At 39.4% G+C, this 25,761-nt stretch overlaps 1 protein-coding gene and 1 pseudogene across 1 annotated transcript; both read left to right on the top strand.

The window, feature by feature from the left end:
* The window catches only part of LOC140163008 (uncharacterized), a 301,006-nt pseudogene that overhangs the window by 44,076 nt on the left and 231,169 nt on the right, over window positions 1–25,761 (top strand).
* On the top strand, window positions 22,807–24,985 carry LOC140168536 (uncharacterized). The gene is given in 4 exon segments (XM_072191940.1): window positions 22,807–23,073; window positions 23,874–23,930; window positions 23,933–24,018; window positions 24,550–24,985. Coding segments are annotated over 4 exon segments (846 nt in total).

Below are 25,761 nucleotides of genomic sequence, written 5' to 3'. Positions count from 1 at the left end.
GTCGAAAGTTTGTATGTTGGGAACCTGGAAACATATAGACCACTTGACATCACTGTTTATCAACAAAGGCGAGGGACTCGTCTATCGATATGCTTGAACGAGCCACTACGCTATTCAATGGCTTTCTTGTACTATATGAAATGCGGCGGACGATTTAAAATGCACGTGCCCTTAGCAAACTACGATGTGTAGCACACTGCAGGGCAAAGAACAATGGAAATGGCCATAATGCGCGCGCATACTGCCGGGCAATGACGTCACGTGCAAGTGGTCTATACAGATGCAATATACATAACAATTGAAATATGCAATCAAGAGACGCGACTCAAGGTTGACACAAGTGCGAAATGCAATGTCTTTCCCCGGGGTCTTTCCCCTACAGACACTACTTACAGTACATTTTGCAGCTCGCACACAATTGATCAACAGAAGCATGACACCACAGTTGATGGGATATGGTGGTAACAAAATTGACACCATCAGTTTTGTGGAACTTCCATGTATACTGTAGTCAGGTTGCAAAATGAGGATTCTGAAGGGCACCCATTTCAAGGCAATTTTGAAAGGTCACATCTATTTTACAAGGCAATTACATGTTAAAGAATAACAGCAATAATATTAATAGGGCATCAAGGCAACTGGTAGGGGCACCTTTGTGCCTTCGGTTATTTTGCAGCCTGCATGTAGTCATGCAGCAGGAGAGAGTTACACGCTGATGTTTTATATTGTTGAAAAGAATGTTTTAAAAGCATTAATTGGGTGTAAAGACTCGCTACACTTAGGCTTTGTAACTGTTAATGATCTTGATGTGCATGATATCAGACTTTGAAACACAAGCTGAATTGTTTGGTGATGATCTTGGATGTTTGCCTGTCAAATACAAGATGATTCTTGTTGAAAAGATGCAAAGAAAAAAACAACAACAAAAACAAGAACTGAAGGCTTAAAAGCAGAGACAACAACATACATAAACTGACTGCTCAGAAGGACCAGCTGAAAGCCAACATCACAGCAATGTCAATATAGCAAGATGATGAACTGGCCGGAACAAATATTCCAATGTTGGCAGCTCTGGATAAGGTCTCTTCATCTACATTGCGAACACAAAGGCTTTGCTAAAAGAAGCAGAAACTCAGCAGAACAAGTACAAAGCTTGATAGGGTGATAAGGCAAAGCAGAAACAACTGATGCATAAAAAATGTGGAAACAACAGAAAAGGGCATAGCTTCAAGATCAGGAAATAACATATTCAGAAGAGGATGTGAGCAGGATGGAAGACCATTGCACATTTCTATTTCAGAAAAATAGAGAAAAAGAAGATTTGCTGTCACTACCAAATGATGATGTTATTACAACATTCAGAGATGGGAAATACACTGATGAAATCAGGGAAGCTGTGATGGCTTTGCTACAGATGAGCGTGTCAAAAGTCAACGATGTTGACGATGTGATCAGAACTGTATTAAACAAGCTCTATGGAAAAGAAGTTGGTTGACTACCTTCATAGGAACAATTTCGCAAATCACACTTGAGGCAAGACATCTTGCTAAAATCGAAGTAGCACAGGCTTTGGAAAGATGTTCTCCAGAAAATGTCCTGGAAAATAGTGTACACGGAGATGGCACTACAAAGTTCCATGTGGAGTGGCAGAATTTTCAAATCACTCTGCCGGATGGCACCTCCAGGACAATTGGTCTAACAGAAATGACAGCAGCTGATACTGATGCTGTTCTAAATGCATTTACGAACCACATTAAAGAGCTGGCCAGCACACTAGGGATGGTAGAATCTGAAGAGGAGATAAAAGAAATATACAAGAAGATAATGGTCTCCATCATGATCACAATGACCAACCAATGTCCAACCATGCCTCAATTTAGAGTGTGCCTTGATGCTATCAGAAGGGAGCTTCTGCCAGATATAATGAAGAGTTGGGGCACTTGTCCACCAGAAGTACAACAATCAATCAGAGAATTTGGCATTTATTTCTGCAAAATGCATCCTTTGATAGATTTTTGTAGGCCTGGGACTTACAATTCAGTATTGAAATCATGCCTGCCAGGGATTAGAAAAGATAAACTATTAGAAACAGGGACCCTGCTAGGATGTGGCATGTTCAGTAGGGTAAAACCTTTGCAGATACAGTACACACTTTAAGAAAAATGGGTGATTTGGAAATGTTATGGCTTTTAGAACACTTTTTTCATTATGACTATAAAATTCAGCTTCACTTTACTAACTTATGACGATACAGAAGCAAAATGTACCAAATTATTGGTGTATAAATATTGATTCCAAGTTTCATTCCGCTGGGTTGCAGTAATGAGCACAATTGAGAGACATGTACTTCCTTCAGAGAATCTCATCACAGCTGTGGATACATGTTACAAGGCTCACTATGTATTGGACATTGCCTATCAACCCAAGTGTCAGGGGAAACATGGAAGTTCATTGGAAGCTGTATTACAAGCAACCAGCCACAGCTGCCGCAGCTGCCTCAACTTCAAGCCCAGGCAGAAGGTAGTGTGGGTCCAACAGCGAAGCTGACAACCCAATCTGTGAAGTGTCAGTGGCCAGAGTTTCACTCCGCGATATGTTCCCTGAGCACCAAAGGAGATATTACGGGAGTTGTTGTTGTAGATGAGGAAGTAGTACATGTTGGTCGAATTACACGGGGGCAGCAGCAGGTCAGATGCAGAAAGGTGAAAGTAGTGATATAGCCAACACCCTCAAACACCAAGTACGCAGGCGGATGAGACGGATGTGTACCTTTGAGACAGATGTGTACCTACAAGAAGACCGACAACGTGTCGCAAACACAAAGACTATCTGTGATTTGCGCACATAACATCAACTTGTGCAGAAAGAAGGGCCAACCAAGGTGAAAGCGACCCACACACAGGCTTATATTCAGGCACTTAGGAAACTACCTGTGAAAAGCTTGAATGAGGTACCAGATGAGGTTCTAACAACCCAATTCAGCAAGTTGCTGTTGAAGTGGACAACCCTGTCACCTTCGAATGATTCAAAGGAGATCCTAAAGACACTATTTCAAGTCCAAAATAGACATTATCAAGGAATAGAAATGATCATGCATGGAATAACTGTTGCTGCTGTGTCATTCTCAGTGGAGTCAGTTTTAGAATCAGTAGTGAGTAGGTATGAAGCACACTTTGACATGACAAGGACTCTCCAAGAAGAAAGGGGCTTAGCGGAGATGGAGGTGGCCATGAATGGACCAGGCATAAACCACTGCGATGATGTTGTTTGCCATGGACTTATACTGGGGTCAGCATAAGAAGTTAACTTGGCACTTAAAAGAGGTGTCCAGGAACACCTTAAGAGTAAGGTCATGGTAAGACTTGCCAATAAAAAATCCAAACTGCCATTTGTTGATGGTAGTAGAAGTCCAAGTGAAAATAAGACCATGGAAAGAAGATTTATTGCCCTCGCTTTTCTCTAATCGAGGGTAATTTTCCTCAAGTTCTTTAAGGATCCGTCCAGCTGATGAGATCAAGAAAAATCGGACAATACGTTGTGTAAAGTGAGAGTTCTATTCGTAATATGCATTTTATGCGTGTGAAAAAGACCGCTTTATATTTGGATAATGTGGATATGCAGAGTAACACATCGTGTTGATATCTGCATGAAGTCTACAAATTTGTGAAACTAAGAATGAGACGTCGTAAGAATGACAACAAATTTTAAGTATGTTAGAAAAAACTTTCTTACATACAGAAGACAAGTACAAAAAAGAAGTAAAGTAGGCCTAATGGCATAAGGTAATACCTATAGGGGCCTACATAATACTACGGATGGAAGTTTTAACAATGCTTATAATCATGATATTTAGTGCATTTATAGTGTACAAGACATATTGTAAGTTTGAAACATAAAACAATATTTTTGTGATGTTGTGACAGCAGCATAATATGTGTTCCTTATCATTAAATCACCCACCCTTCAGATAATCTGCGTAGATAGCCCTGGAGACACCTGTATATATTAGCATATCATTAAATCCCTTCGCCTTTCACCTAATCAGCATTGAGGTTTTCATTACTGATAACGCCCCGGAGACAGTCGTATAATTAGCATATCATTAGATTGTTCTACGCTTTCACAAGTACCAATCAGCGTGTTTACTTAGCACTGATATGCATGTTCACAAAGTATACATTAGATTTTACAATCAATCACGATAAATAACGAAGTTCCAATACACTTTAATTGGGAGAAAACCTTGACACAAATCTGGCAATTGTACTGTGCAAATATTTATGGCTGCTTCCAACTAATATTTTTTTGCAAGATCCGGTATGGGTCAAAAGTGATTCTAGTATTTCCAATAATTATTACTTCTATCAGAAGATCACTGTGAGGTATGGTGTCTAGCTTGTATGAAATGGATCGTTAATGTTATAGTGAGTAATTAGTATAAAAATACTCCATCGGAACTGCATCGCACAATATCACTTGCGTCGTTTCAGACAACAAAAATTGTGACGAAAGTTTCATCTCATACTAAACGCCATTAAAGGTCAAAAGTGACAATATAATGGTGCGTACTCGCTGCGGCGAGTATGCCCAAAAAGGTAAATTGTGATTTTATCAGTGATTAAAAAATTAGATAAGTGGTGGTGTTGAACTGACCTCATCATGCGACCTATGATTGAGGGTTGAGGTGGCAAACTTGATTTCACCACCTGGTCAAGATGGCGGAAAGTGTAAATCGTAAACATGTGCATCCGGCCTCAACACCCTTTAAACAAGATATCTTGAAGAAGTTTAGGCCTGATTTAGAGGAGCATGCAAGTTGTGGAAAGGCCCTTCGAAAGAAGGAAATTTGTCCGCTGTGCAGTTGCAGAACTATCGGCCAAAGGAACACCTCCGGAAAGCACACTCTTAGAATTGTCTGTTCCAAAATCATTGCAAAGTGGCCAAGTTTCGCAGATAAAATCAATGGCCAAACAATCGGTTCCAGATATGAAAGTCTCTTGCCCCAGATGCAAAATCGGGTAGACAATAACAAAAGGCTTCCATCAAAGAGCTCCATTAAGAGAAAAGTTTCTGATGAAATAAACTCCAAAGTACAGAATGCCAATTCATATGGTTGTGTGAATTGGCAGCCAAAATTGGATGAAGATGAGAATGCAGAAACACAGAAGGAATATATGAATGTTTTAAAGAGCTTGTTTGATGAATGAAACGAAAAGTGAACATAGACATTGACTCACACATGCAGAAAACCTACCCAACCCAATGCCAACAGATAATAAACATTTAAGTGAATATCAGCTTCAGCTTTGAGTTTCAAGAGCAGTGCCCGGGGGGGGGGGGCACTTCAATTTGAAATGGATATAGGTGTAGGGCTGGCGCTTTTACACTAAGGGGCATTCGGTGAGGGCAACATGTAAAAAATATGGGGTCATTGGGTGAGAGCATGATTTTGGCATTCGGTGAAAGCAAAATGTAAAAAATATGGGGTCATTGGGTGAGAACATGACCTTTTTTTAAATGGAATCTTTGGGCAAGACCAAAACAGCGCCACAAAAACCTCGAAAATCGAATTTCTAGTTCTAAATGGCTTCAAATTTCTTTATTTTTTTCAAAATAAGTAACAAAATCAGTGTTAAACGCAAGTTGCTGTTCAAATTGAACTTATAAGGGTCTTTGGGTGACAGATCAAATGGAAAAATAGGGGTCTTGGGTGACAGAGCACGGAGCGAGCATGTGTTAAAAAAAATATGGGGTCTTTGGGTGACAGCGATGCTGAAAAGGGGTCTTAACAGCCCTACATACGCGTCACCTCCAAAGTTGGAGTGCCCCCGAGCAGTGCTAGGCAAAATAAAATGTCAAACCTTTGCTTTTTCCATGCCATCTGCGATAAGATGGAATGCCTTTAGTATGGTCGTTGGACATTTTGACCCGGAAAAAATTGGTACAAAGCTGATTTTTGCACCAGACAAGCAGAATACATCATAAAACATCATATCCAAAATCCGAAAAAATCCTCCTTGGGGAATTTGTTTTATCCAAGATGGCCGCCAACATGGCTGCCACAACATATAATTAGCTGTATCTTAGCTTCTAAAGCAGATATAATAATGATTTTAGTGTCTTTGAATAGGTTTCAGAGGTCAGAGAATTCAAATTTGTACAAATATAACACACTGATGTCTTCAATCACACTGAAATCCAAGATGGCCGCCAAAATGGCCGCCACAACATATAATTAGCTGTATCTTAGCTTCTAAAGCAGATATGATGATGATTTTAGTGTCTTTGAATAGATTTAAGAGGTCAGAGAATTCAAATTTGTACAAATCTAACACACTGATGTCTTCAATTACACTAAAATCCAAGATGGCCGCCAAAATGGCCGCCACCACATATGATTAGATATATCTCCGCTTCTGAAGCAGATATGATGATGATTTTAATGTCCTTGAATATATTTCAGAGGTCAAAGAATTCAAATTTGTACGTATCTAAAACACTGAAGTCTTCATTCACACTGGAATCCAAGATGGCCGCCAAAATGGCCGCCACCACTACGTGTTATATTTAGGTATATTTTGGCTTATGAAGCAGATATGATAATGATTTTAGTGTCTTTGAATAGGTCTTAGGTGACGCAGATGTCAATTTTGTATTTATCTAAAGTACTAAGTCAAGTCTTCACTCACACTGTAATCCAAGATGATCCTCAATATGGCTAAAATCAAACATGCTTAACTGTATATCTCAGCTTCTGAAACCAATATAATGATGATTTTAATCTTTGAATAGGCTTTTAAGACAAGATCAATGCATTTGCAACATCTTGCTACAGAGTCATGTTAAACATCAAGCGTGTGGATCGGATTCCAAATGAAACCATCTACAACCTGACCAACACCACTCCACTGGTTGCCAGAGTAAAGATTCATCAACTCAAATTTCTCGGCCATATTTTGCGTCTTGAAGATGACGAGCCTGTGAAAGAATATGCACTTTATATTCCACCACATGGGAAGAGGAAACCGGACGACCACGCACACTGTACTTACAGTATGTCCAGCACCTCCTGGGAGATACTGAAGGGATGCTGCAGCCAAACAAAATTGTTTCGCTTGCCCAAGATCGCATTAGTTGGAGAAAGCTTGTCGTCGCCTGCTCCGCAGCCGACTGATGATGATGATGAGGCTTTTAAGAAAATGTAGGTTTTAGGGGTTGCAGATTTCAATGTTGCAATTACTTAAAACACAGAAGTGCTCAGTAACAATAGAATCCAAAAAAGCTGCCACCACATGATTTTCTATATATCTCAGTTTCTGAAGCAAAGGTAGCTATCTTCGACTTCATCTGCAAGTATAATCACCTCAGCGTTTTGGCAATTTTCTCCTCTGCAATCTCCACAAGCTGTGACACATTTAAATCCCTTTTTGACACAGGAACATCTGTTATTTCCACAAGGACTCCTGGAGGATAGTTTACATTTGTATCATACAAACAAAGCCAGCCGTGTGGTGCTGTATCTACATCCGTAAGGACCGGTGCTAGTACGGTGTCAGAGAGTTTCCAACCCCATCGATTTGGATCCAAGTTATTGTTTGTGAGCTTTCTCCAAAGTATGACCTGCAAAAGAACACTCAGACTGTGAAAATATGCTGCTCTAGGTGGAAGCTTTTGTGGATCAGGTGATGCTTTATTTGATGATACCATCGCCATGAATTAAGCGAACCGCAGACCGTTTAAAGAATCTTCTTCTCTGCCACCACATAAGACAACGAATAATCTGATGCCATTTGTACCAATCTGTTCTAATGTCGCCTCAGGATCGCTCATCTAGGATGATATCTGCTGCAATTCTTCTTATCTTCTGCAACAAACTTGTCTTTCCATGTCCAAATGTTGCAGAAGTGGAGTCACAACCACTCCATGCATGGATAAACAGGACCTGAGATGGAATGTCAATACTTCACCAACGTTGTTAATAAGGTCTTGAACTTTCCAACCCACCGATATCAGCTATATTCTGGTCCCCAGTGGCATTTCTCTTCCTTGTCTTGAACATTGTCTTGAAGGGTACATTCCACTATCAATGTGTCAGCATCTCCGGTACTATTGTGCACCATCCATCGACTCAGCAGCGAGATAAACTGGCATTTGTTCTTATCATATTCAGCTCACAGAATCTATGAAGGTTCTCAAACTTCTCATCATGACCAGCAGACCTTTTCTCTCGAATGAGAAGAACAACAGTCAGTTTATCTCGCTGCTGAGTCGATACTTGGAAACCAATGGTCAGTTCGTGCACAATAGTACTGGAGATCCTGACACTTTGATAGTTTATACACCTTCAACTGAAGACACACTTCCAACCGTGGACGCCCACGGTTCCTAAGGGTGTAGTATGATGAAAATAACGTAAAAACACAGCACTGTTTTTAAAGAAAATACCCATATTTAAAAGTTGCAGTTATTTGAAGTCAACGCGCAGATAAATGGAGGGTTTTGCGTACTACAATGCTTGCGTAATAACCATTGGTCGCTGTAAACTGCAACTCTTAAATTCGCGTATTTTTGTTCAAAAGCACTACTGTGTTGTTAATATTGAACGACATTTGACAAATGGGGGTATCAAAATGCGCATAAAATTCACCCTTCTTTCTATGTAGATATATTGTGGAAACAATTATTAGTTCTGAAGCTATTATTAGTTCTGATCGTGCACAATAGTACTGGAGATCCTGACACTTTGATAGTGGAATGTACCCTTCAATTTGCAAGACAAGGAAGAGAAGTACCTGTTGTAGCAGATGACACAGATATACTTGTCCTTTTGATGTACCATTGAGACCAGACTATGGCTGACATCTTATGTACTTCCATTCAGAGAAGAAAGGGTTGGTGGTTTGGAAAGTTCAAGACCTCCTGTTTATCCATGCATGGAGTGGTTGCGACTCAACTTCTGCAACATTTGGACATGGAAAGACAAGTTTGTTGAAGAAGATAAAAGAATTGCAGCAGATATCATCCTAGATGAGCGATCCTGAGGCGACATTAGAACAGATTGGTACAGCTGGCATCAGATTATTTGTTTTCTTATATGGTGGCAGAGAAGAAGATTCTTTAAACGTTATACGGTTCGCTTAATCCATGGCGATGGTATCATCAAATAAAGCATCATTTGATCCACAGCTATCTACAAAAGCTTTCACCTACTGAAAGGGCAGCGTATTTTCACAGTCTGTGGGTTCTTTTACAGGTCATACTTTGGAGAAAGCTAACAAACAATGGCTTGAATCCAATTTAAAGCAATGGGGCTGGAAACACTCTGACATCGTTCTAGCACCGATCCTTACGAATTTAGATGAAGCACCACATATGTTGCTTAAGCTTGTACGATGCGATTGTAAACTTTTCTCCAGGAATTCTTGTGTAAATAACGGATGATCCTGTCACAAAAATTGAGACCAGACTATGGCTGACATCTTATGTACTTCCATTCAGAGAAGAAAGGGTTGGTGGTTTGGAAAGTTCAAGACCTCCTGTTTATCCATGCATGGAGTGGTTGCGACTCAACTTCTGCAACATTTGGACATGGAAAGACAAGTTTGTTGAAGAAGATAAAAGAATTGCAGCAGATATCATCCTAGATGAGCGATCCTGAGGCGACATTAGAACAGATTGGTACAGCTGGCATCAGATTATTTGTTTTCTTATATGGTGGCAGAGAAGAAGATTCTTTAAACGTTATACGGTTCGCTTAATCCATGGCGATGGTATCATCAAATAAAGCATCATTTGATCCACAGCTATCTACAAAAGCTTTCACCTACTGAAAGGGCAGCGTATTTTCACAGTCTGTGGGTTCTTTTACAGGTCATACTTTGGAGAAAGCTAACAAACAATGGCTTGAATCCAATTTAAAGCAATGGGGCTGGAAACACTCTGACATCGTTCTAGCACCGATCCTTACGAATTTAGATGAAGCACCACATATGTTGCTTAAGCTTGTACGATGCGATTGTAAACTTTTCTCCAGGAATTCTTGTGTAAATAACGGATGATCCTGTCACAAAAATGGACTTAAATGTGTCACAGCTTGTGAAGATTACAGAGGAGAACATTGCCAAAATGCTGAGGCGATTATACCTGTAGATGAGAACGAAGACAGCTACTTTTGCTTCAGAAGCTGAGATATATATTCACATGTGGTGGCAGCTATTTGGGATTCTATTGCGACTTGCACTTGATTGTTATAAGCCCTGGTTTTAAGTAATTGCAACAATTCTCTGACCCTTAAAACCTACGTTCTCTTAAAAACCTATTTAAAGATTAAAATCACCATTATATTGGCTTCAGAAGCTGAGATATTTAGCTAATCATGTTTGATTTTTAGCAATATTGAGGGCCATGTTGGATTGCAGTGTCAGTAAAGACATATACTTATGAAGATAAATACAAAATTGACTCCTAAAACCTATTCAAAGACACTAAAATCATTATCATATCTGCTTCATAAGCCAAAATATACCTAAACATAACACATGGTGGTGGCGGCCATTTTGGCGGCCATCTTGGATTCCAGTGTGAATGAAGACTTCAGTGTTTTAGATACGCACAAATTTGAATTCGTTGACCTCTGAAATATATTCAAGGACACTCAAATCATCATCATATCTGCTTCAGAAGCGGAGATATATCTAATCATATGTGGTGGCGGCCATTTTGGCGGCCATCTTGGATTTCAGTGTAATTGAAGACATTAGTGTGTTAGATTTGTACAAATAATTTGAATTCTCTGACCTCTTAAAACCTATTCAAAGACACTAAAATCAGCATCATATCTGCTTTAGAAGCTAAGATACAGCTGTATATATGTTGTGGCGACCATTTTGGCGGCCATCTTGGATTTCCGTATGATTGAAGACATCAGTGTGTTAGATTTGTACAAATTTGAATTCTCTGACCTCTTAAACCTATTCAAAGACACTAAAATCATCATCATATCTGCTTTAGAAGCTAAGATACAGTTAATTATATGTTGTATGCCATTTTGGCGGCCATCTTGGATAAAACGAATTCCCCAAAGAGGATTTTTTCGGATTTTGGATATGATGTTCTATGATATATTCTGCTTGTCTGGTGCAAAAATCAGCTTTGTACCAATTTTTTCCGGGTAGCCACTGTTTTTCCTCTTCAACGACCATACTACTTGGAATCACTAAGGAGAACATCTAAGATTGGCGGCCATCGAACTTGTTAAGAATCTGGTAAGAAGCCTATATGTTACCGTATTATAGTAGTGTGAAATGTTGCCTTTGTGTATACTTTGATTGGGTCCATTTCCTCGCCATTTTTTACATACGTTGAAAATGTACGTATGCATGAGGGAAGAGGGCAGAAATTGTGATGGAGGGTACGTATGAGAGAAGGCACGAAAATGACGATTTCTGAAAGGCCAACTTGTGACTTAACTTTCTCCACCTGTATAGCGTACGTATCGAAAGGGTGAAGGGCTTTAAAAATATGCGTTTTGTTGGTATGTATGAAAAAGTGGTGAAAAAATGAACGACATCTTATGGGAAACTGATGACTGAGAGTGGTTTGATTATAGGTCCTTAAAAATAAAGTTGAATGGACATACCATAGATGCTCAATATACTAGTATATGGAAAGACACAGGTGAACACATGAGGGTAATTCTCGCTATTCACAATAAGGGCGCCGCCAGCGGTTTGCAATGTAATCGTGATGTATCATGGGAAAAGGTCGACATCCAAGTCCGCGCAATACGAATATTACCATGCTATTACATAGGAACATGTGACAATATTTTTAGTTTGTCAATATAACGGTATTACACGCAAATCGATAGAGAAAAAATTAATTGTGCACATTTCAAATCACATTATTGAGTATTATTGAGTATCGATTCGCGTGTAACACCTTTATTTTGACAAACTAAAAAATATTGTCACGCGCGTTCCTATGTAATAGCATGGTAATATTCAGATATTGCGCGGACTTGGATGTCGACCTTTTCCCATGATACATCACGATTACATTGCAAACCGCTGGCGGCGCCCTTATTGTGAATAGCGAGAATTGCTGATGATGTTCTTTGTTTACAAAAAGGACACAACATGTAGATAATTTTTTTCATTTTATAATTTTTTCAAACACAGGATGAAGGAGATCCGTTGAAGAGATGGCTAACTTTAGCTCACTTATTTCACCACCTGATTTTGATATTCTTGTGGAAGCAATTTCACCACCTGATTTTGATATTCTTGTGGAAGCAGTTGGACAGACAGCTGTGTTTGACAAGGTCACCCACTTGTATTCAACCCCAAGCTTAGCTTTGAAACTAGGACATGAGTTGAAGAAGGCAGCATGCCTACTGTTAGTTAAAACCCTTTCACGCACCGTGTCCTCATATGAGGACGGATAATAAATGCACAATGAAAAATGTATTAATACCCCCTCATCAATGTGCAATGTTGTATTACAATGTCAAGAGAGGGCAGTATACACTCTGAGCTTTTATAAGTGCCTACAGGCTCTATTTACCCCCATCCAGGCACATTTCTACAATTGGGATTTCACAGCCATGCGCTATTCTTTATGATCCCTGGATTCGGCCAAATTTTTTACCTGTTTTATGACGTAGGAAAGTGACTACAATTTTTTATTAGTATTTATAGATGTTATAGAACATAATGGAAACAACTATATTGTGACAATTAGAATACTTGAAAAAAAAAAAAAAACATGTGTCCTCAAATGAGGACACTGCCCCATTGTGGTGTCTTACTATAGCGCCCTCCGTCCTCATATGAGGACACTGTGCATTATAGATGTAACATTTACCATGGTGGTATAGGAAAGTACATACATTGTACATAGAATGAAATAGGCCTACTACAGAGTGGATGTAATAATGATTGTATTTCAACTTGAGTTGTTGAACTCTAATTAGGCTAGGAATAACATCTAGTTGAATTTAAATTCTAATTTACAAGTTGTAATTCATGAAATCTAATTCACAAGTTGTAATTCATGAACTTCAATTCATTTGTATGCATGTACATGGTTGCAGACATGTCGCTAGTTTCTGTTTTTTGCCTGAATTCCTTATTTTGTAAAGTCCAATAATATTTCTACATCATTTTTAGCCCATGTTGTTTACATTTTACCCCAATTTCTCTATTATTTCAAAAAATGACTTAAGTCTTAAGTTTTTCTATGTAGATGTAGCATGTAAATATTTTTAAATATTGATGTCCTTGTTGTGCAGTGTCCTCATATGAGGACATGTGCATAATTAATTAATGGAACACCCCCCAAAAAATTTGACACTGGGTATGTTCTTGTAATCCCTTTAGATGTAAAATAACACAATATAAATTTTTTTGTGAATTTAAAACTTAATTTGTGCATGAAAGGGTTAAAGCAATCAAGGACGAAGATGCTTTAATGGAGAAGAAAAGTCAAGATTTCATCATGTTGCGTGACAAGGAATGGGACGCTGAAGTCCCTTCACATGCATTGCAGACACTTTACCAGAATAAAAGGAACAATCCAAAGATTCAGTCTATATTATCGAATTGTTTAATTCAAATTAAACAATTCATTGATGTTAGCACTGGGTAGTAGCCATTACTGCCAGTAGACAGGAAGTCTAGAAAGTTGACCTCAACGCTCTGGGTGGCCTTCCTGTGCTTATGTGACGTCATATCGACATTATGGAGACCCGTAGCTATACACTGGTACCAAATATAACGGTATATGACATTTATGATTGAAAATTAGGGAGGGCCTTTGTAGTCTATGTTACAAAATATGGCTCAGTAGTTCTATGGTTTAGCCGTCCCTATTGAGTTTGTTGAATGCCCTGTATGGAGAGTTTGCTCAACTCTACATCGAGAGCTATCAACGGACATTGTCTAAAGAGGCCATAGATAGAGGGATAAAGAAGGTGATCAATCCAAATCATCTGAAGGATGGCAGGATGATGGCTTATGAAGAAGCGGTGAAAAAAATGTTGAAAACCTTCCAACAAGAGGAGAGAAAATACGGAAGATCATTAATATATCTAAAAACATTTTGTCAAATTTGCTTTATGGTGACACATTATTGCATTAACATGATTTAATAATTTGGTTCTTGTGGAACATGAGATCGAGAGCACATCAGACATATCGAATTGTATTCTGCCAATTTTTAGACCAAAATTTTGGATTTTTCAGATTTTTTTCTAAGTTTGTGAGAGCATAACAAGACTATCCGTCGATGGATTTTTATTTCTGTCGGTAAATAGTTTTTAAATTAAGTTTTTCATAACATATTAAAAAGGCAGAGACCCCTGCTGTATAATAAATTAGCTAGGTAAGTTTTGAATAACCTTGATGAAAATTATGAAAAAAAGTGCCTATTCTTTTGTGCGTGTACGGTCCATCACCTGCCACCTGGTAGTCTTGTAACATGTCTAATGGCGCTGCCCATGGTCACTCGATGAATTTTTTTGTTCAAATTAATCAATTCGATATTATAGACTGTCCACTGACATCAGATGCAGTTAAACTTTCCCAATATCTTGAAACCGAGGCTGAAAAATTTCTAAAGGATCTAGCAGCCAGTGAGAAGAGTGATAGTGAGAAGAAGAAAGCGTGGCGAGAACTAAATCACATGATGTTAACACATCTCATTGTCTTTAACAGAAGGAGAGCAGGGGAGGTAGCCAAGATGATAATTATGCTAAACTCAAGAAAGGTACAGATCATACAGTGGAGGGCCAGATGGAGGTGCTAGAGCAGTGGGAATAAGAGTTGGTTAAGATTCTATGGAGGGTAGAAGTTCAAGGAGAGTTTGGGAGGATAGTAGGCCTACCTGTGCTAATGACAAACTTTGCAAAATCCTGTATGGATGCTCTGTTGAATTAGGCCAAAAAAAAAAAATTGTTTTGTTGTCCTCAAGCGCCCGGTCGAAAATCATTCAAATCTCCGACCGGTATTTTTATTTTAATTTTTATTTTTATTTCGTACATTTTTACATTTTCAAACTATTTACCTCTTTCTCAGTTGAAGAATAGTGTTTTACTCAGTTCAGAGCTCCATATATATCAAAAAACATCAAGATTTCCAAAAATGCAAAACTGAAAATATGTTTCCAAGTCGTGAACTTTTTCACTTTCGCAAATTTTTTTTTTTTTCGCAATCACGACGTTGTCAGGTCTGAGAAGGAGACTTCCGGGTCCGGTCTGTGGATTCGCCGTGCACTCGACACAAATAGAAATGTTCTAAAATATCGGTAAATTTTTTTTGCGTAAAAATATATTGTGATATTGGTGAATATTTATTCAAGAAAATATACGTGAATTTTATTAAATAAAATTCATCAAAAAATCAAACAATTTCATTTAAACTTTGCCCACGAACTATACGTTCTACGAACAAGGTATGCATGCTGTCACTCAGAACCGCGCGTATAGACAGCTCGTAGGAATCGGGCATGCTGATCAAAATGGACGGCTACGCTGTTTGTTTAACAGCCTCCGTAGGCCAGAAAGTGCATTTTAGTCGAGTGGCGAGTATTTCTTTGGATGATGACTTCGATGCTCTGTTCCATATCCAAAAGGGAGACATTCACTCCCTTCTTTTGTCCGAGGTAAAACTCGCTCAGGGGCCTCAAGGTCCTTGGATGTCAATAGCCTGTACTGAACCCACATCGGTTCTGCGCGATTTAGGGTATCGCCATGTTAAATTTGCATGTTCCTTACAAGAGGAAACCGAGCCTGAAGAACCTGCAGATCAGGAGCAACCTAAGAATGCATTTGAGCTGCTCATGGCCAAAAAACCGGCGTGTCTTCCCGATAAGAAGAAAGAGATGAATGGAAGAGATAAGCTCTACAACAAGATAATTGATGAGCTTACAGAAAGAGAGTTGAGTTTACCGGCTAGTGTTGCCAACACAGACGGTGTTTACATCGTCAGGGTAGGTCAAATATTTCCTTGTTTTGTTACCAGGTTGGTGCATTTCATGTGTCCCTGATTTCGTGTTAAAAAAATGTGACTGTGAGCATGACTGGTTAATTTCGTTTCAAGCTTTTATCATGTCATGTGTCTTCTAGTAAAATGGTCCCCTCATCAGCTCAATATAAAAGGATGAATATTTTAATAAATTAATATACACAAATTAAAAACAAGGTTGAAAGCAAATCATTGTCATTGAGTGTGTAGGCCTATCATTTGGGGCTCATAGGTTAAAACAGCCGTGTCAAGACTCTTTACTGAAGACTGAAGGCAACCAAAATTTAAACTGATCGTACAATGTCATGAACATCCAAATTTTCTGTTGATTTGTTACCTTCGTATTTAACCTTTTTGTTCACTTTTTTCAGACACTCACCAATGCCTTGTGGGCAATTACAGCCAATATGGATGTCATCAATGACAGGGCCGCACATCGGGCTGATGTTCACAGGATACCTACTCATTGGCTCAAGTACAAAGGGTACCATGACTTTAGGAAAAACAGAAAGAAGAGACCATCGCTTAGTGTTTCTAACCTCAAGGATCATGCAAACGACCTGCAGGACGTTCTTCAAAAGCCGTTGTTCGCTAAAGCAAAGTGGAAAAGTTTGGCCACAGATGTCTGGTCTTTGGCAACATGTATGAGCAGCTACTCTTCTTATCTGCAGTATGAACAGGGTCAGCAGTCAAAGCGCCGTGCTCTGGACCATCCAGTCAGACAGGTTGAGTTGCACTTAAATGTCTTCTTGTTGTCATAAATTTGTCATAAAGTTGTAATAATTTTTATAGCCTTTAAATACTTCAAAAATACAAAGAACCTGTTTTATATTTTACTAAACAGGTATCTGAATATGCTACACTTCAATGTAAAGAGAAGAGAGCAATGGTGGATAAAAAATATGAGCTTCTGGACCAAACGATGAAAGAGTCGGCCATAGGACAGTACGTGTTCTTGGATGAGTCCAAGCATTGTCATGAACCCATGAATCCTGGTGAGAGATACTGGTGGATTAACAACTTGCATCTGTCTGTGAATGTTGACATGCTAAGGTAAGTTTCAAAAATTCTTGATGGCAAACATTTCACATGTTGGTGATATCCCGGGGTCCCATGTTTTGAAAATACTTATTCATGTACGTTGTTAAAAGAATATAGGCCTTGTAACATGAAACAAAATACTTTACTTTCTATTTTCATCCACAGATACTCACCTGGCGGTAGTCATACTCAAGTGCTGGTATTCGCCCGTGTCAAAGAAAATCGTACCTCAGATGAAATTGCCAACGATTCTGCTCAAATGATGTTGACCTGTAAACCAAAGCTCCCCGAGTTCCATACTTTACAAATGAAGAGAAATTTCACACAGCAGTGAGATGTTTATTTTTTTTTTCTGTTGTTCTGTTTAAAGTGTCAATATTTTATTCAATTAATATTTTGTTTTGTCTGCATGCTTTCACAATTTTTTACATATGTGCTAACCCTTGTTTTGTTATTTTACATTCCATTTTCAGATTTAACATTTAATATGAAAATTACCTACATGGAAATATAAATCGGAACTGGTGTCTGTCATTTCCAAGATATATCAAAATTTACTAACAGAAGTTAATATTAATAAAATATTAACGAAAGTTAATAAACCATTAAATACATTTTGGAAAACACTCTCTAGTTCCCACTTCTATTTCCATGGCAGATATTACACCCGCCTCGACATCTTCAACAATACTGTCAACATTGCAAATTCAGACAATGTCAGTCAGTAAAAAGGTATGTCTTGGTAGATGTAGATTGTAGAACATGTTAAAGTTTGCTACTTTGATATAAATTGTGTCTTACTTTAATATCATCCTTTTCTACAAACAATATATGTTGATGCATATAATGTTTTACTCCAACATCTAGGTATAACGTACTTTTTGACCAATGCATTTAATTCCCACCAAGGTATTCTCGAGTGGCCAAGATCTCACCCCATGTTTGGAGATCAATCTATTCCTCACTGGCTTTAGACGCATCTGCAGATCAAAACCCAGTCATGGACGAGAGAGTAAGAATGGCATTGCAAGGGGAGCCTGGTATCATCGCCGACCTTCGAACTCTTAACAAAGGACGACCTGGAAATACATATGATGTATTTTTCGAAAAGCTAGGAGCAGAAATCGAACAGGTAAAATGCTTTCTTTCAAGGGTTTTAATATTTAAACATAAAAGCTAAATCGGCAATGATCAAGGTGTTAAATGAAGTCACTATATTCATTTTTTTAAATCCAGGTATTGGCAGCAGATGACCGCAGGCACAACGTCGCACATCTATCCAAATGGATCTCGTTGCCCGATCTGATTAAGCAAGTAACAGAAGCCTGCCCTGAAGGAACACCAATTCCCAGCGCATCGTTAGTCAGGTTGCAGTTTATGCCTCGGAACATAAATTCACATACAGCCATGACATTCACTGGACGTTTTAGTGTTCAATACAAGATACAGGTATTTACAGTTCTACATGACTAAGTAGTTAAGTGGTTGAAAATTGAAACTATGTAAAATGAAACTTTCAGCAATACTTCTATTTTCAAGCACTTAATACATTCACTGTGGTTTAAATTTATATTTTCTTTTTCAGACTCGACAGCTTCGTGCATCGCATCCAGATTCTCACTACTGCGGGGCACAATTTAGGTACCTCCGACAAATGGCAATCAAGTTGAGAAAACATGCTAACTTTTATTGTCTGGATGATAAAAGTAAAGTGCCCTACGGAGAGCCAGGAACTGTGATGGCCACCGGGGTGAGAGGTCGGCAGACCCTAGTTCCATCCACATCAACTCTCAGTGCAGCCGACCATGACCAACACAGCAAGGGCAGCCTCACGCCTTCAGTTTCGTTGGCAGTCACAATCCCTGACAGCATTGATGAGACCTTCTATCGTGGAGATGTCTCTGTTGTGTTAAACGATGCTGTGTTTCAAGCATCTACACCTTTTCGTCATGCCGCCTCACTACGTCAACTCATCCAGGCCAATCCAAATCCGGTGCTATTCATATATACAGATGGTGGTCCCGACCACCGTCTCAACTATGAGTCGGTCAAGATGAGTCTGGTAAGCATCTTCAAGGCAACCAATCTGGACATGATTGTGGCAGCAAGATGTGCTCCTGGCCAGTCATGGGTCAACCCGGTGGAGAGGATCATGAGCCTGCTCAACCTTGCTCTCCAAAATGTTTCACTTGAGAGACCCCTTGCATCTGAAGAGATAGAAGGTATTTGATATTTTAAATTTAAGAATAAAATACAACTTGTTTGGACTTAAATTTTAGTTAACCCACCAGGTACTTTTTAACTAAAATATTAATATATTTTTTACCCATTGACTTACTTCTTTATACAGCTCTACTGAAGAAATGTGGTAGTATGCAAGCCATACGCAAGCTAGCAGCGAAAGAAAAGGCAAAAGCTGAGAATGGTGAGCCTCACGAGAACATTGAAGAAGCATGGTTGGAGTGCATATCGCCAATGGTAGATATGATCAAAGAGCGTTTTGAACGCCTGCTACTGAAGGGAAAAGAGGTAAAACAAAAATGAACTTTTGAAATAAATTATACACTTTTTCTCACTTTTCACAATTCTAATATATATATGACCATTCAAAGTTTTCTTGGTTTTTTATTTGTTTGTTTTTGTTTTGTTTTTGTTTTTAGGTTAAAACTCACAACCCTATCAGTGAGGATCAGGTTGAGAGCCTGCAAGGATTCATCTCTCAAATTGACGACACAATTGATTTCTCCAAGTTGCAGAAGAGGTTTTTGAAAGACAAGAGGCAATACCTAAGTTGGTGTGAGAGACATACGCGTAGTAGGAATTACACATACCAGGTATTACACATTTTAAACATGTTTTAGTCTTGAACCTACTTACCTACTTGATTTTAACATTCACATGGACAAATTTGCTTTAAATTTGTTTACTACACAGATTCGGAAATGTGATGACGAGGAATGCTGTCAACCGAAGCAAGTTCCATTGGCTTTCCATACACTCCATTGGCTGCCAGATCCTGTTTTGGATGACACTGGCCTCCACTATAAGCCCTTCGATGACCTGTTTGGAAAAGTGGAAACCAACGACGACAGTAGGCCATCCAATCAGCAATTTGAAGGCAGAGTTACAGAAGAGGAACAGGTATGTATTTTGACTCTACAAATAATATTTCATATTTCAACAAATTTCATTGTCTCTGTCACTGTCGCACATCACAAACGTGTCACAACTACTAAATCATAATTTATTTGTTTCTCCAGAGGTGCAAAACCAGCCTATTAACAGCCCAAAGAGCAGTGCGGGTGGCAACCTGTAACGAATGTGAGAAACCACGAGTCGTGTATAGTCTGCGTCCAAAAGAACTCACCAAGCGAGATTTGATGGATTTGGATGCCTGTAGCAAAGAGTACGACTACACATGTGGAGGGCAACTACTCCCAAACTCCCATCACCTGTTCAAAAAGGTAAAAATATTTTGAAATATTTAAAACTGCAACAGTGTCATATGTTGTGAAAATGTGCATTGAATTTCAAGTGAATATCTTAACTTAAAGTATTTTTAAATATTTTCTCATTGTTTTATATGCATTTACAGGTCTTTGTGCGACTAAGCCTCACCTGTGCAAGTCCCGTTGAGGTCCCTTATTACAGCAGCCGGGTTTGTGTTCCAGAAACATGTGTCCATTGCGGAGTGACAGATGGCTCCAGGCCACAGGAGCTATGCAGGCTGTTCAAGGTTGTCCTGCCGGTTTGTGAAGACTGTGCCGGGAAGGGGAAGAAACCCATAACCAGACTGCCACGACAAGCACGTCGACAGGCTGGAGGACACCCCAGAGGAGATGATGCTGGAGAGGGAGGAGACGAAGCTGGAGGAGGAGATGATGATGGAGGAGGAGACGAAGCTGGAGAAGAAGCTTGAACACACTTGTTTAGATAAAGAGATCAGAGATACTGAAAGGATGACACTTGTTTGAATAAAGAGATCAGAGATACTGAAGGGATGACACTTGTTTGAATAAAGAGATCAGAGATACTGAAAGAACTGTTTACTGTATGTTCTCATTTGATATTGTCATTTCATATATTTTGTGTACAAAGAAATACATTTGAAAAAAAAAAAAAAAAAAAAAATCGACCGTCCTACCCAAAATTCCAATTTTTCCACTTGAGGGCAACACAACAATTTTTTTTTTTTGGCCTTACAGATGTGAGGCAGGAGTAAACAAATTCTTCTTTGCTATATCAGGGATTGCCTTAGTTTCACATGTCCAAGGGTGTGACACACTGCGAGGACATTCAAAGGTATGTGGTGCCAAACAGCCAGCATTGCTGAGATCTACAAGGTTGAGGAAACACATCGCTACGATGACACAATCTGTGTGAGAATGAAATGGATGTGTTGGCCAACTATATGGGCATGATCTTAGAATCCACCGCCAGTTCTATAGACTGCCAGATGCGGCCCAGCAGGTTGCAAACATCTCTAAATTACTTTTTGCAATGGAAGGAAAATGGGCGATCCTGTCAAAGTAATGGGTGAGGCGAAGACTTTGGATGATCTTCAACTACATCCAAACGATATAAAACCAATGCACAATTTAACATTTTTTTACAATTTTGCCCTTTTTTCTTTTAAGCACGGTAAAAAATAGTCAATTTGTTCACCCAATTTGTTTTTAACCAAAACCTTCCGTCTACCGACGGCCTTACATAAACCGACTGCCATCATGAGCACAGGCCCCCCTGGCCCCCCACTGGCTACACCACTGGTCGTGACCCCCATAAACAAAATGACAGATGCCCAGCACAAGGCACCCAGTGTGGGAACTGTGGTAAATAAAACCACTGGGAAAATGTTTGCAGACAACCCAAAGAGATGACAAAAATTCAGCTTACAGGGGCACAAAAAGAGTAAAAGTAGGTATGGAAGTAAGTACCATAGTGAAAAGAAAATACATGTTAATCAACAGGAAGAAGAGTAGAATGATGATGACAAACACCTCCACAGCTCCACTCTGAAAGTCTAAAAATTGACAGCAACGAATCTTGCGAAGAAGACCACAAGATCATCGCAGACATACAAATAGACCATAAAAGGAAGCATGCTTCGCTCACTGTCAAAGTCGACACTGGTGCCCAAGGAAACCTACTTCCCCTAAGAATCTGTAGGAAAATGTACCCTGAAAACATTGCCAGAGATGGCACACCAAAGAAAACTAACGGCAAAAAAAGGACGACAATCAGCGCCTACAATAATACCAAAATACATCACTATGGATTAATGATGATACAGTGCAGTTATGATGGACACAGCTCGAAACAAGAATTCTATGTGAGCAAATTGGATGTACCTGTAGGGCCCACAGCAACTATAGAAAACAAGGAGCAATTACGGCAGATGTATACCCGGATAGATTCACAGGCATTGGCAATTTCCCCCCGGGAATACCACATGGTTACAGACCTGAATGTTCCGTCCTGTATACACGCTCCAAGACGATGTCTACTGCCCATCAAAGAGGATTGGAATGGGATGAGATGGTTGAATTGGGGGTCATAACTCCAGTAACATAGCCAACGGAATGGGTCTCAAGCCTGGCATACACGCAAAAACCCAATGGTCGATGGAGGATCTGTCTAGATCCTAAGGATCTAAACAAGGCAATCAAGCGCACCCCAACCTTGGAAGAAATATCTCATGAGTTCGCCGGCAGCACCATGTTTTCCAAATTAGATGCGAAGCATGGTTATTGGTCCATCACACTTGACGAGGAATCCAACTATAAGACAACATTCAATAGTCCCGACTTTGGAAGATACAGGTTCAAACGTCTACCTTTTGGACTGTGCAACAGTCAAGATGTGTTCCAACAACGAATGGACCAAATACTTGAAAAATGCCCTTGGGATCATCGGGATAGCCGATGATGTCGCAGTCTTCGGAGCAAGCAAAGAAGAACATGACAAGAACCTACTGCACCTAATGCATGTTGCACACAAAGCAGTATTGGTAAGTGTGCAATTAAACAGAACAGCATCAGCTTCTTTGGTTTAATCTATGACCAGCATGGAGCAAAACCCAATCTAAACAGAATACATGCCATTGAAGCCATCCAACAGCCTATGAGTGTCAAAGAACTTCAGGAGTTCTAAGGGATCGCAACATACATGTCACCCTTCATACCCCTACTATCTTGGGGATATGCTTGGGCAAGAGAATATAGGGCTGGATATATTACAAACCCCAGTGCAACACTGTATGGGAGTTTATACAACATATATGGTGTTTGGTTTGCCACCTGGCACTTTATCTGGTGTGCCCCTAGTAAGTTTTCGCACATGGCTTAAAAATAAAGAGGTGTAGATGGCAAGTGTGTCCACTACTGGTGTAACAATATTGTGGAATTTTTGAGATTAATGATGCCAACAATTTTACATTATTTTGTGATGTGGTGATGTTTTCCTACCCTACATGAACATTTTGAGGGTTTAGTGCAAGATCTATCAGCATTTTGCACATTTTTTGAAAATTAGTGTTGAAGATTTTGACTGATCTTTCTCACTTCATGGTTACTGTACCTTAAGTTAGGGTAAAATAATACCATAGCCTGTAGATAAGGTGAACAAAACACTTACAGTGATGTTTTAAAGAAATGTTTTTTCTAGATGTACCATATTTAGAGAATAAAAGAGTAATTTTTGTTTTAGGTATTCACTATCCTGTCATAAAGTATACACGAGTCCAATATTTTGAGTAGTATGCCGGCGCAACTATGATAAAAATATTGTCATACTTTTCATTTACTACAGGTTCATTATCCGCACGACCCGCACCAGCCAGGCCCACTTTATTTCCTAACACCCCGGACAGGAAATATGGTATCTTTGGTGTCTACTGCGAGGGATTAACAAAGCAAGTGAACTTCCTGATCGATGAGGGCATGGTGATAGACAAGGGTTCGAACCCGGTGGGGTCACTCCCTGGCATGAAGGACACGTAGGACCGTTACCACAAGTACAAATTACCCCCTTTTGCAGTCGATTTCAAGGACAAATCATGAATTTTTACCCCCTTTTTTACTCCAGAACAAGGACAAAATGGTACTCTGAAACACCCCTATTTTTTAGATTCCGAGGACACATTTGCAATTTTGACCCTATTTCAACATTCAAGGACTAGGCTTTTATGAATCTGTGCTAAGGCTACGCACAAAATAGAACCGAGAACAGTATTGATCATGGGATGAGTACGAAGTAGGAAACCAAATTTATTCCTGTGATAAATATCTGGCCAGCTATCCACGGGATCAGGAGAAATTAATAAGAACCCCTTTTTTTCAATTTCATGGACATTTGTGCGATAAAACACCCTATTTCTCCAATTTCATGGACAATTTTGTCCATGGACAAGCCCTAAAATGACCCTTTTTCCGTGATTTTGGTAACGATCGTGCGGTCAGTATTGCAAGTTGAGTGACCCCACCGGGGGTTCGAACTCCGTTTTGTCATACCTTCATTTTTATGTACTTCACTGCAGTTTGGGTGAAGAAATTGCCCAACTTCATTGTGATAACTGTAGTGGGCAAAATAAAAATAAGTATGCCATGTGGTATTACGCCTGGAGGTGTATCTACAATTTGCACAAAGAAATTCAAGTTTACTTTCTCGTCGCTGGCCATACTAAGTTCAGTCCCGACTGGTGCTTCGGTCTGTTCAAGCAGCGGTATCGACGGTCACATGTCTCTGCCCTTCAAGACATTGAGGAGGCGTACAGATCATCCCCTCTGGGTGGCATCAACGTTCCCCAACTTGTTGGCACTGAAGGTGGTGAAGTGATTGTACCAACCTACAACTGACAGTCATTCCTCAGCAATTACTTCAAGCCTCTTACGGGCATCAAGTCACTGCATCATATGAGGTAAGAAAAAAAGTCACTCTTACGAGGATAAAAGTTGAAATTAAAAACAGCAGTTTAAAAATAACCACGTTTTCATATGCAGAGATTAAGTGGGAAATGGCAACAGAATGATTGATTTAGTACACTTTATAGGGTGGATTGTAGAGGACTTCCGTGCAGCAGCTGCCTTGATCTATATGTTGCACCGTCCAGTCACCAGAAAAAAAGGTGAAGATTATTCGTGTTCTCGATCTGGAGCAGTGGAGTATCTTGTTCAAACAGTTCCAGTAAGTATATGCAACTTTACAAAACAGTTATGCAAATGACAAATGCTGTCTTGGTTACTCATACCAAGCCCAGTGATCATAATCTGTTTAGTGACTTAGCATCAAAGTGTTTGGCGCGATAGCGACAAATGCGAGATGTACACAAAAATACATGTATCTGGGTGTATCTAAATGAGTGATTATCGGTAAGTTACAAACTACAATCAGAGATGCAGTCTGACCAGAAAAAATATTCTGAAGCAGAAAATTATGTAATACTGATGTGCCTCTGTAATGTAATTTCTTTATGAATAGATACAGCTTTAACTGATAACAAATCTTTTTCATTTTTATATTGCAGGAAGGAACTGATTTGCAGAAACTTGCTCAGGTACAGAAAAGGTACCGTCAACCATATATGGTAAAGAAACAAACAAGGTACTACCTGATACTTGACCAGAAAGTGGTGCTGGCAGGGGGGTGAAGCCTTTGATAGACTATTTGTGTACATCCATATCATAACGATGCACTTGTC

The sequence above is a fragment of the Amphiura filiformis genome, chromosome 1, assembly GCF_039555335.1.
Source record: "Amphiura filiformis chromosome 1, Afil_fr2py, whole genome shotgun sequence".
Lineage (NCBI taxonomy): Eukaryota > Metazoa > Echinodermata > Ophiuroidea > Amphilepidida > Amphiuridae > Amphiura > Amphiura filiformis.
The sequence above is the reverse complement of the archived record's forward strand: the minus strand, read 5'-3'. Positions and strand labels throughout refer to the sequence as shown.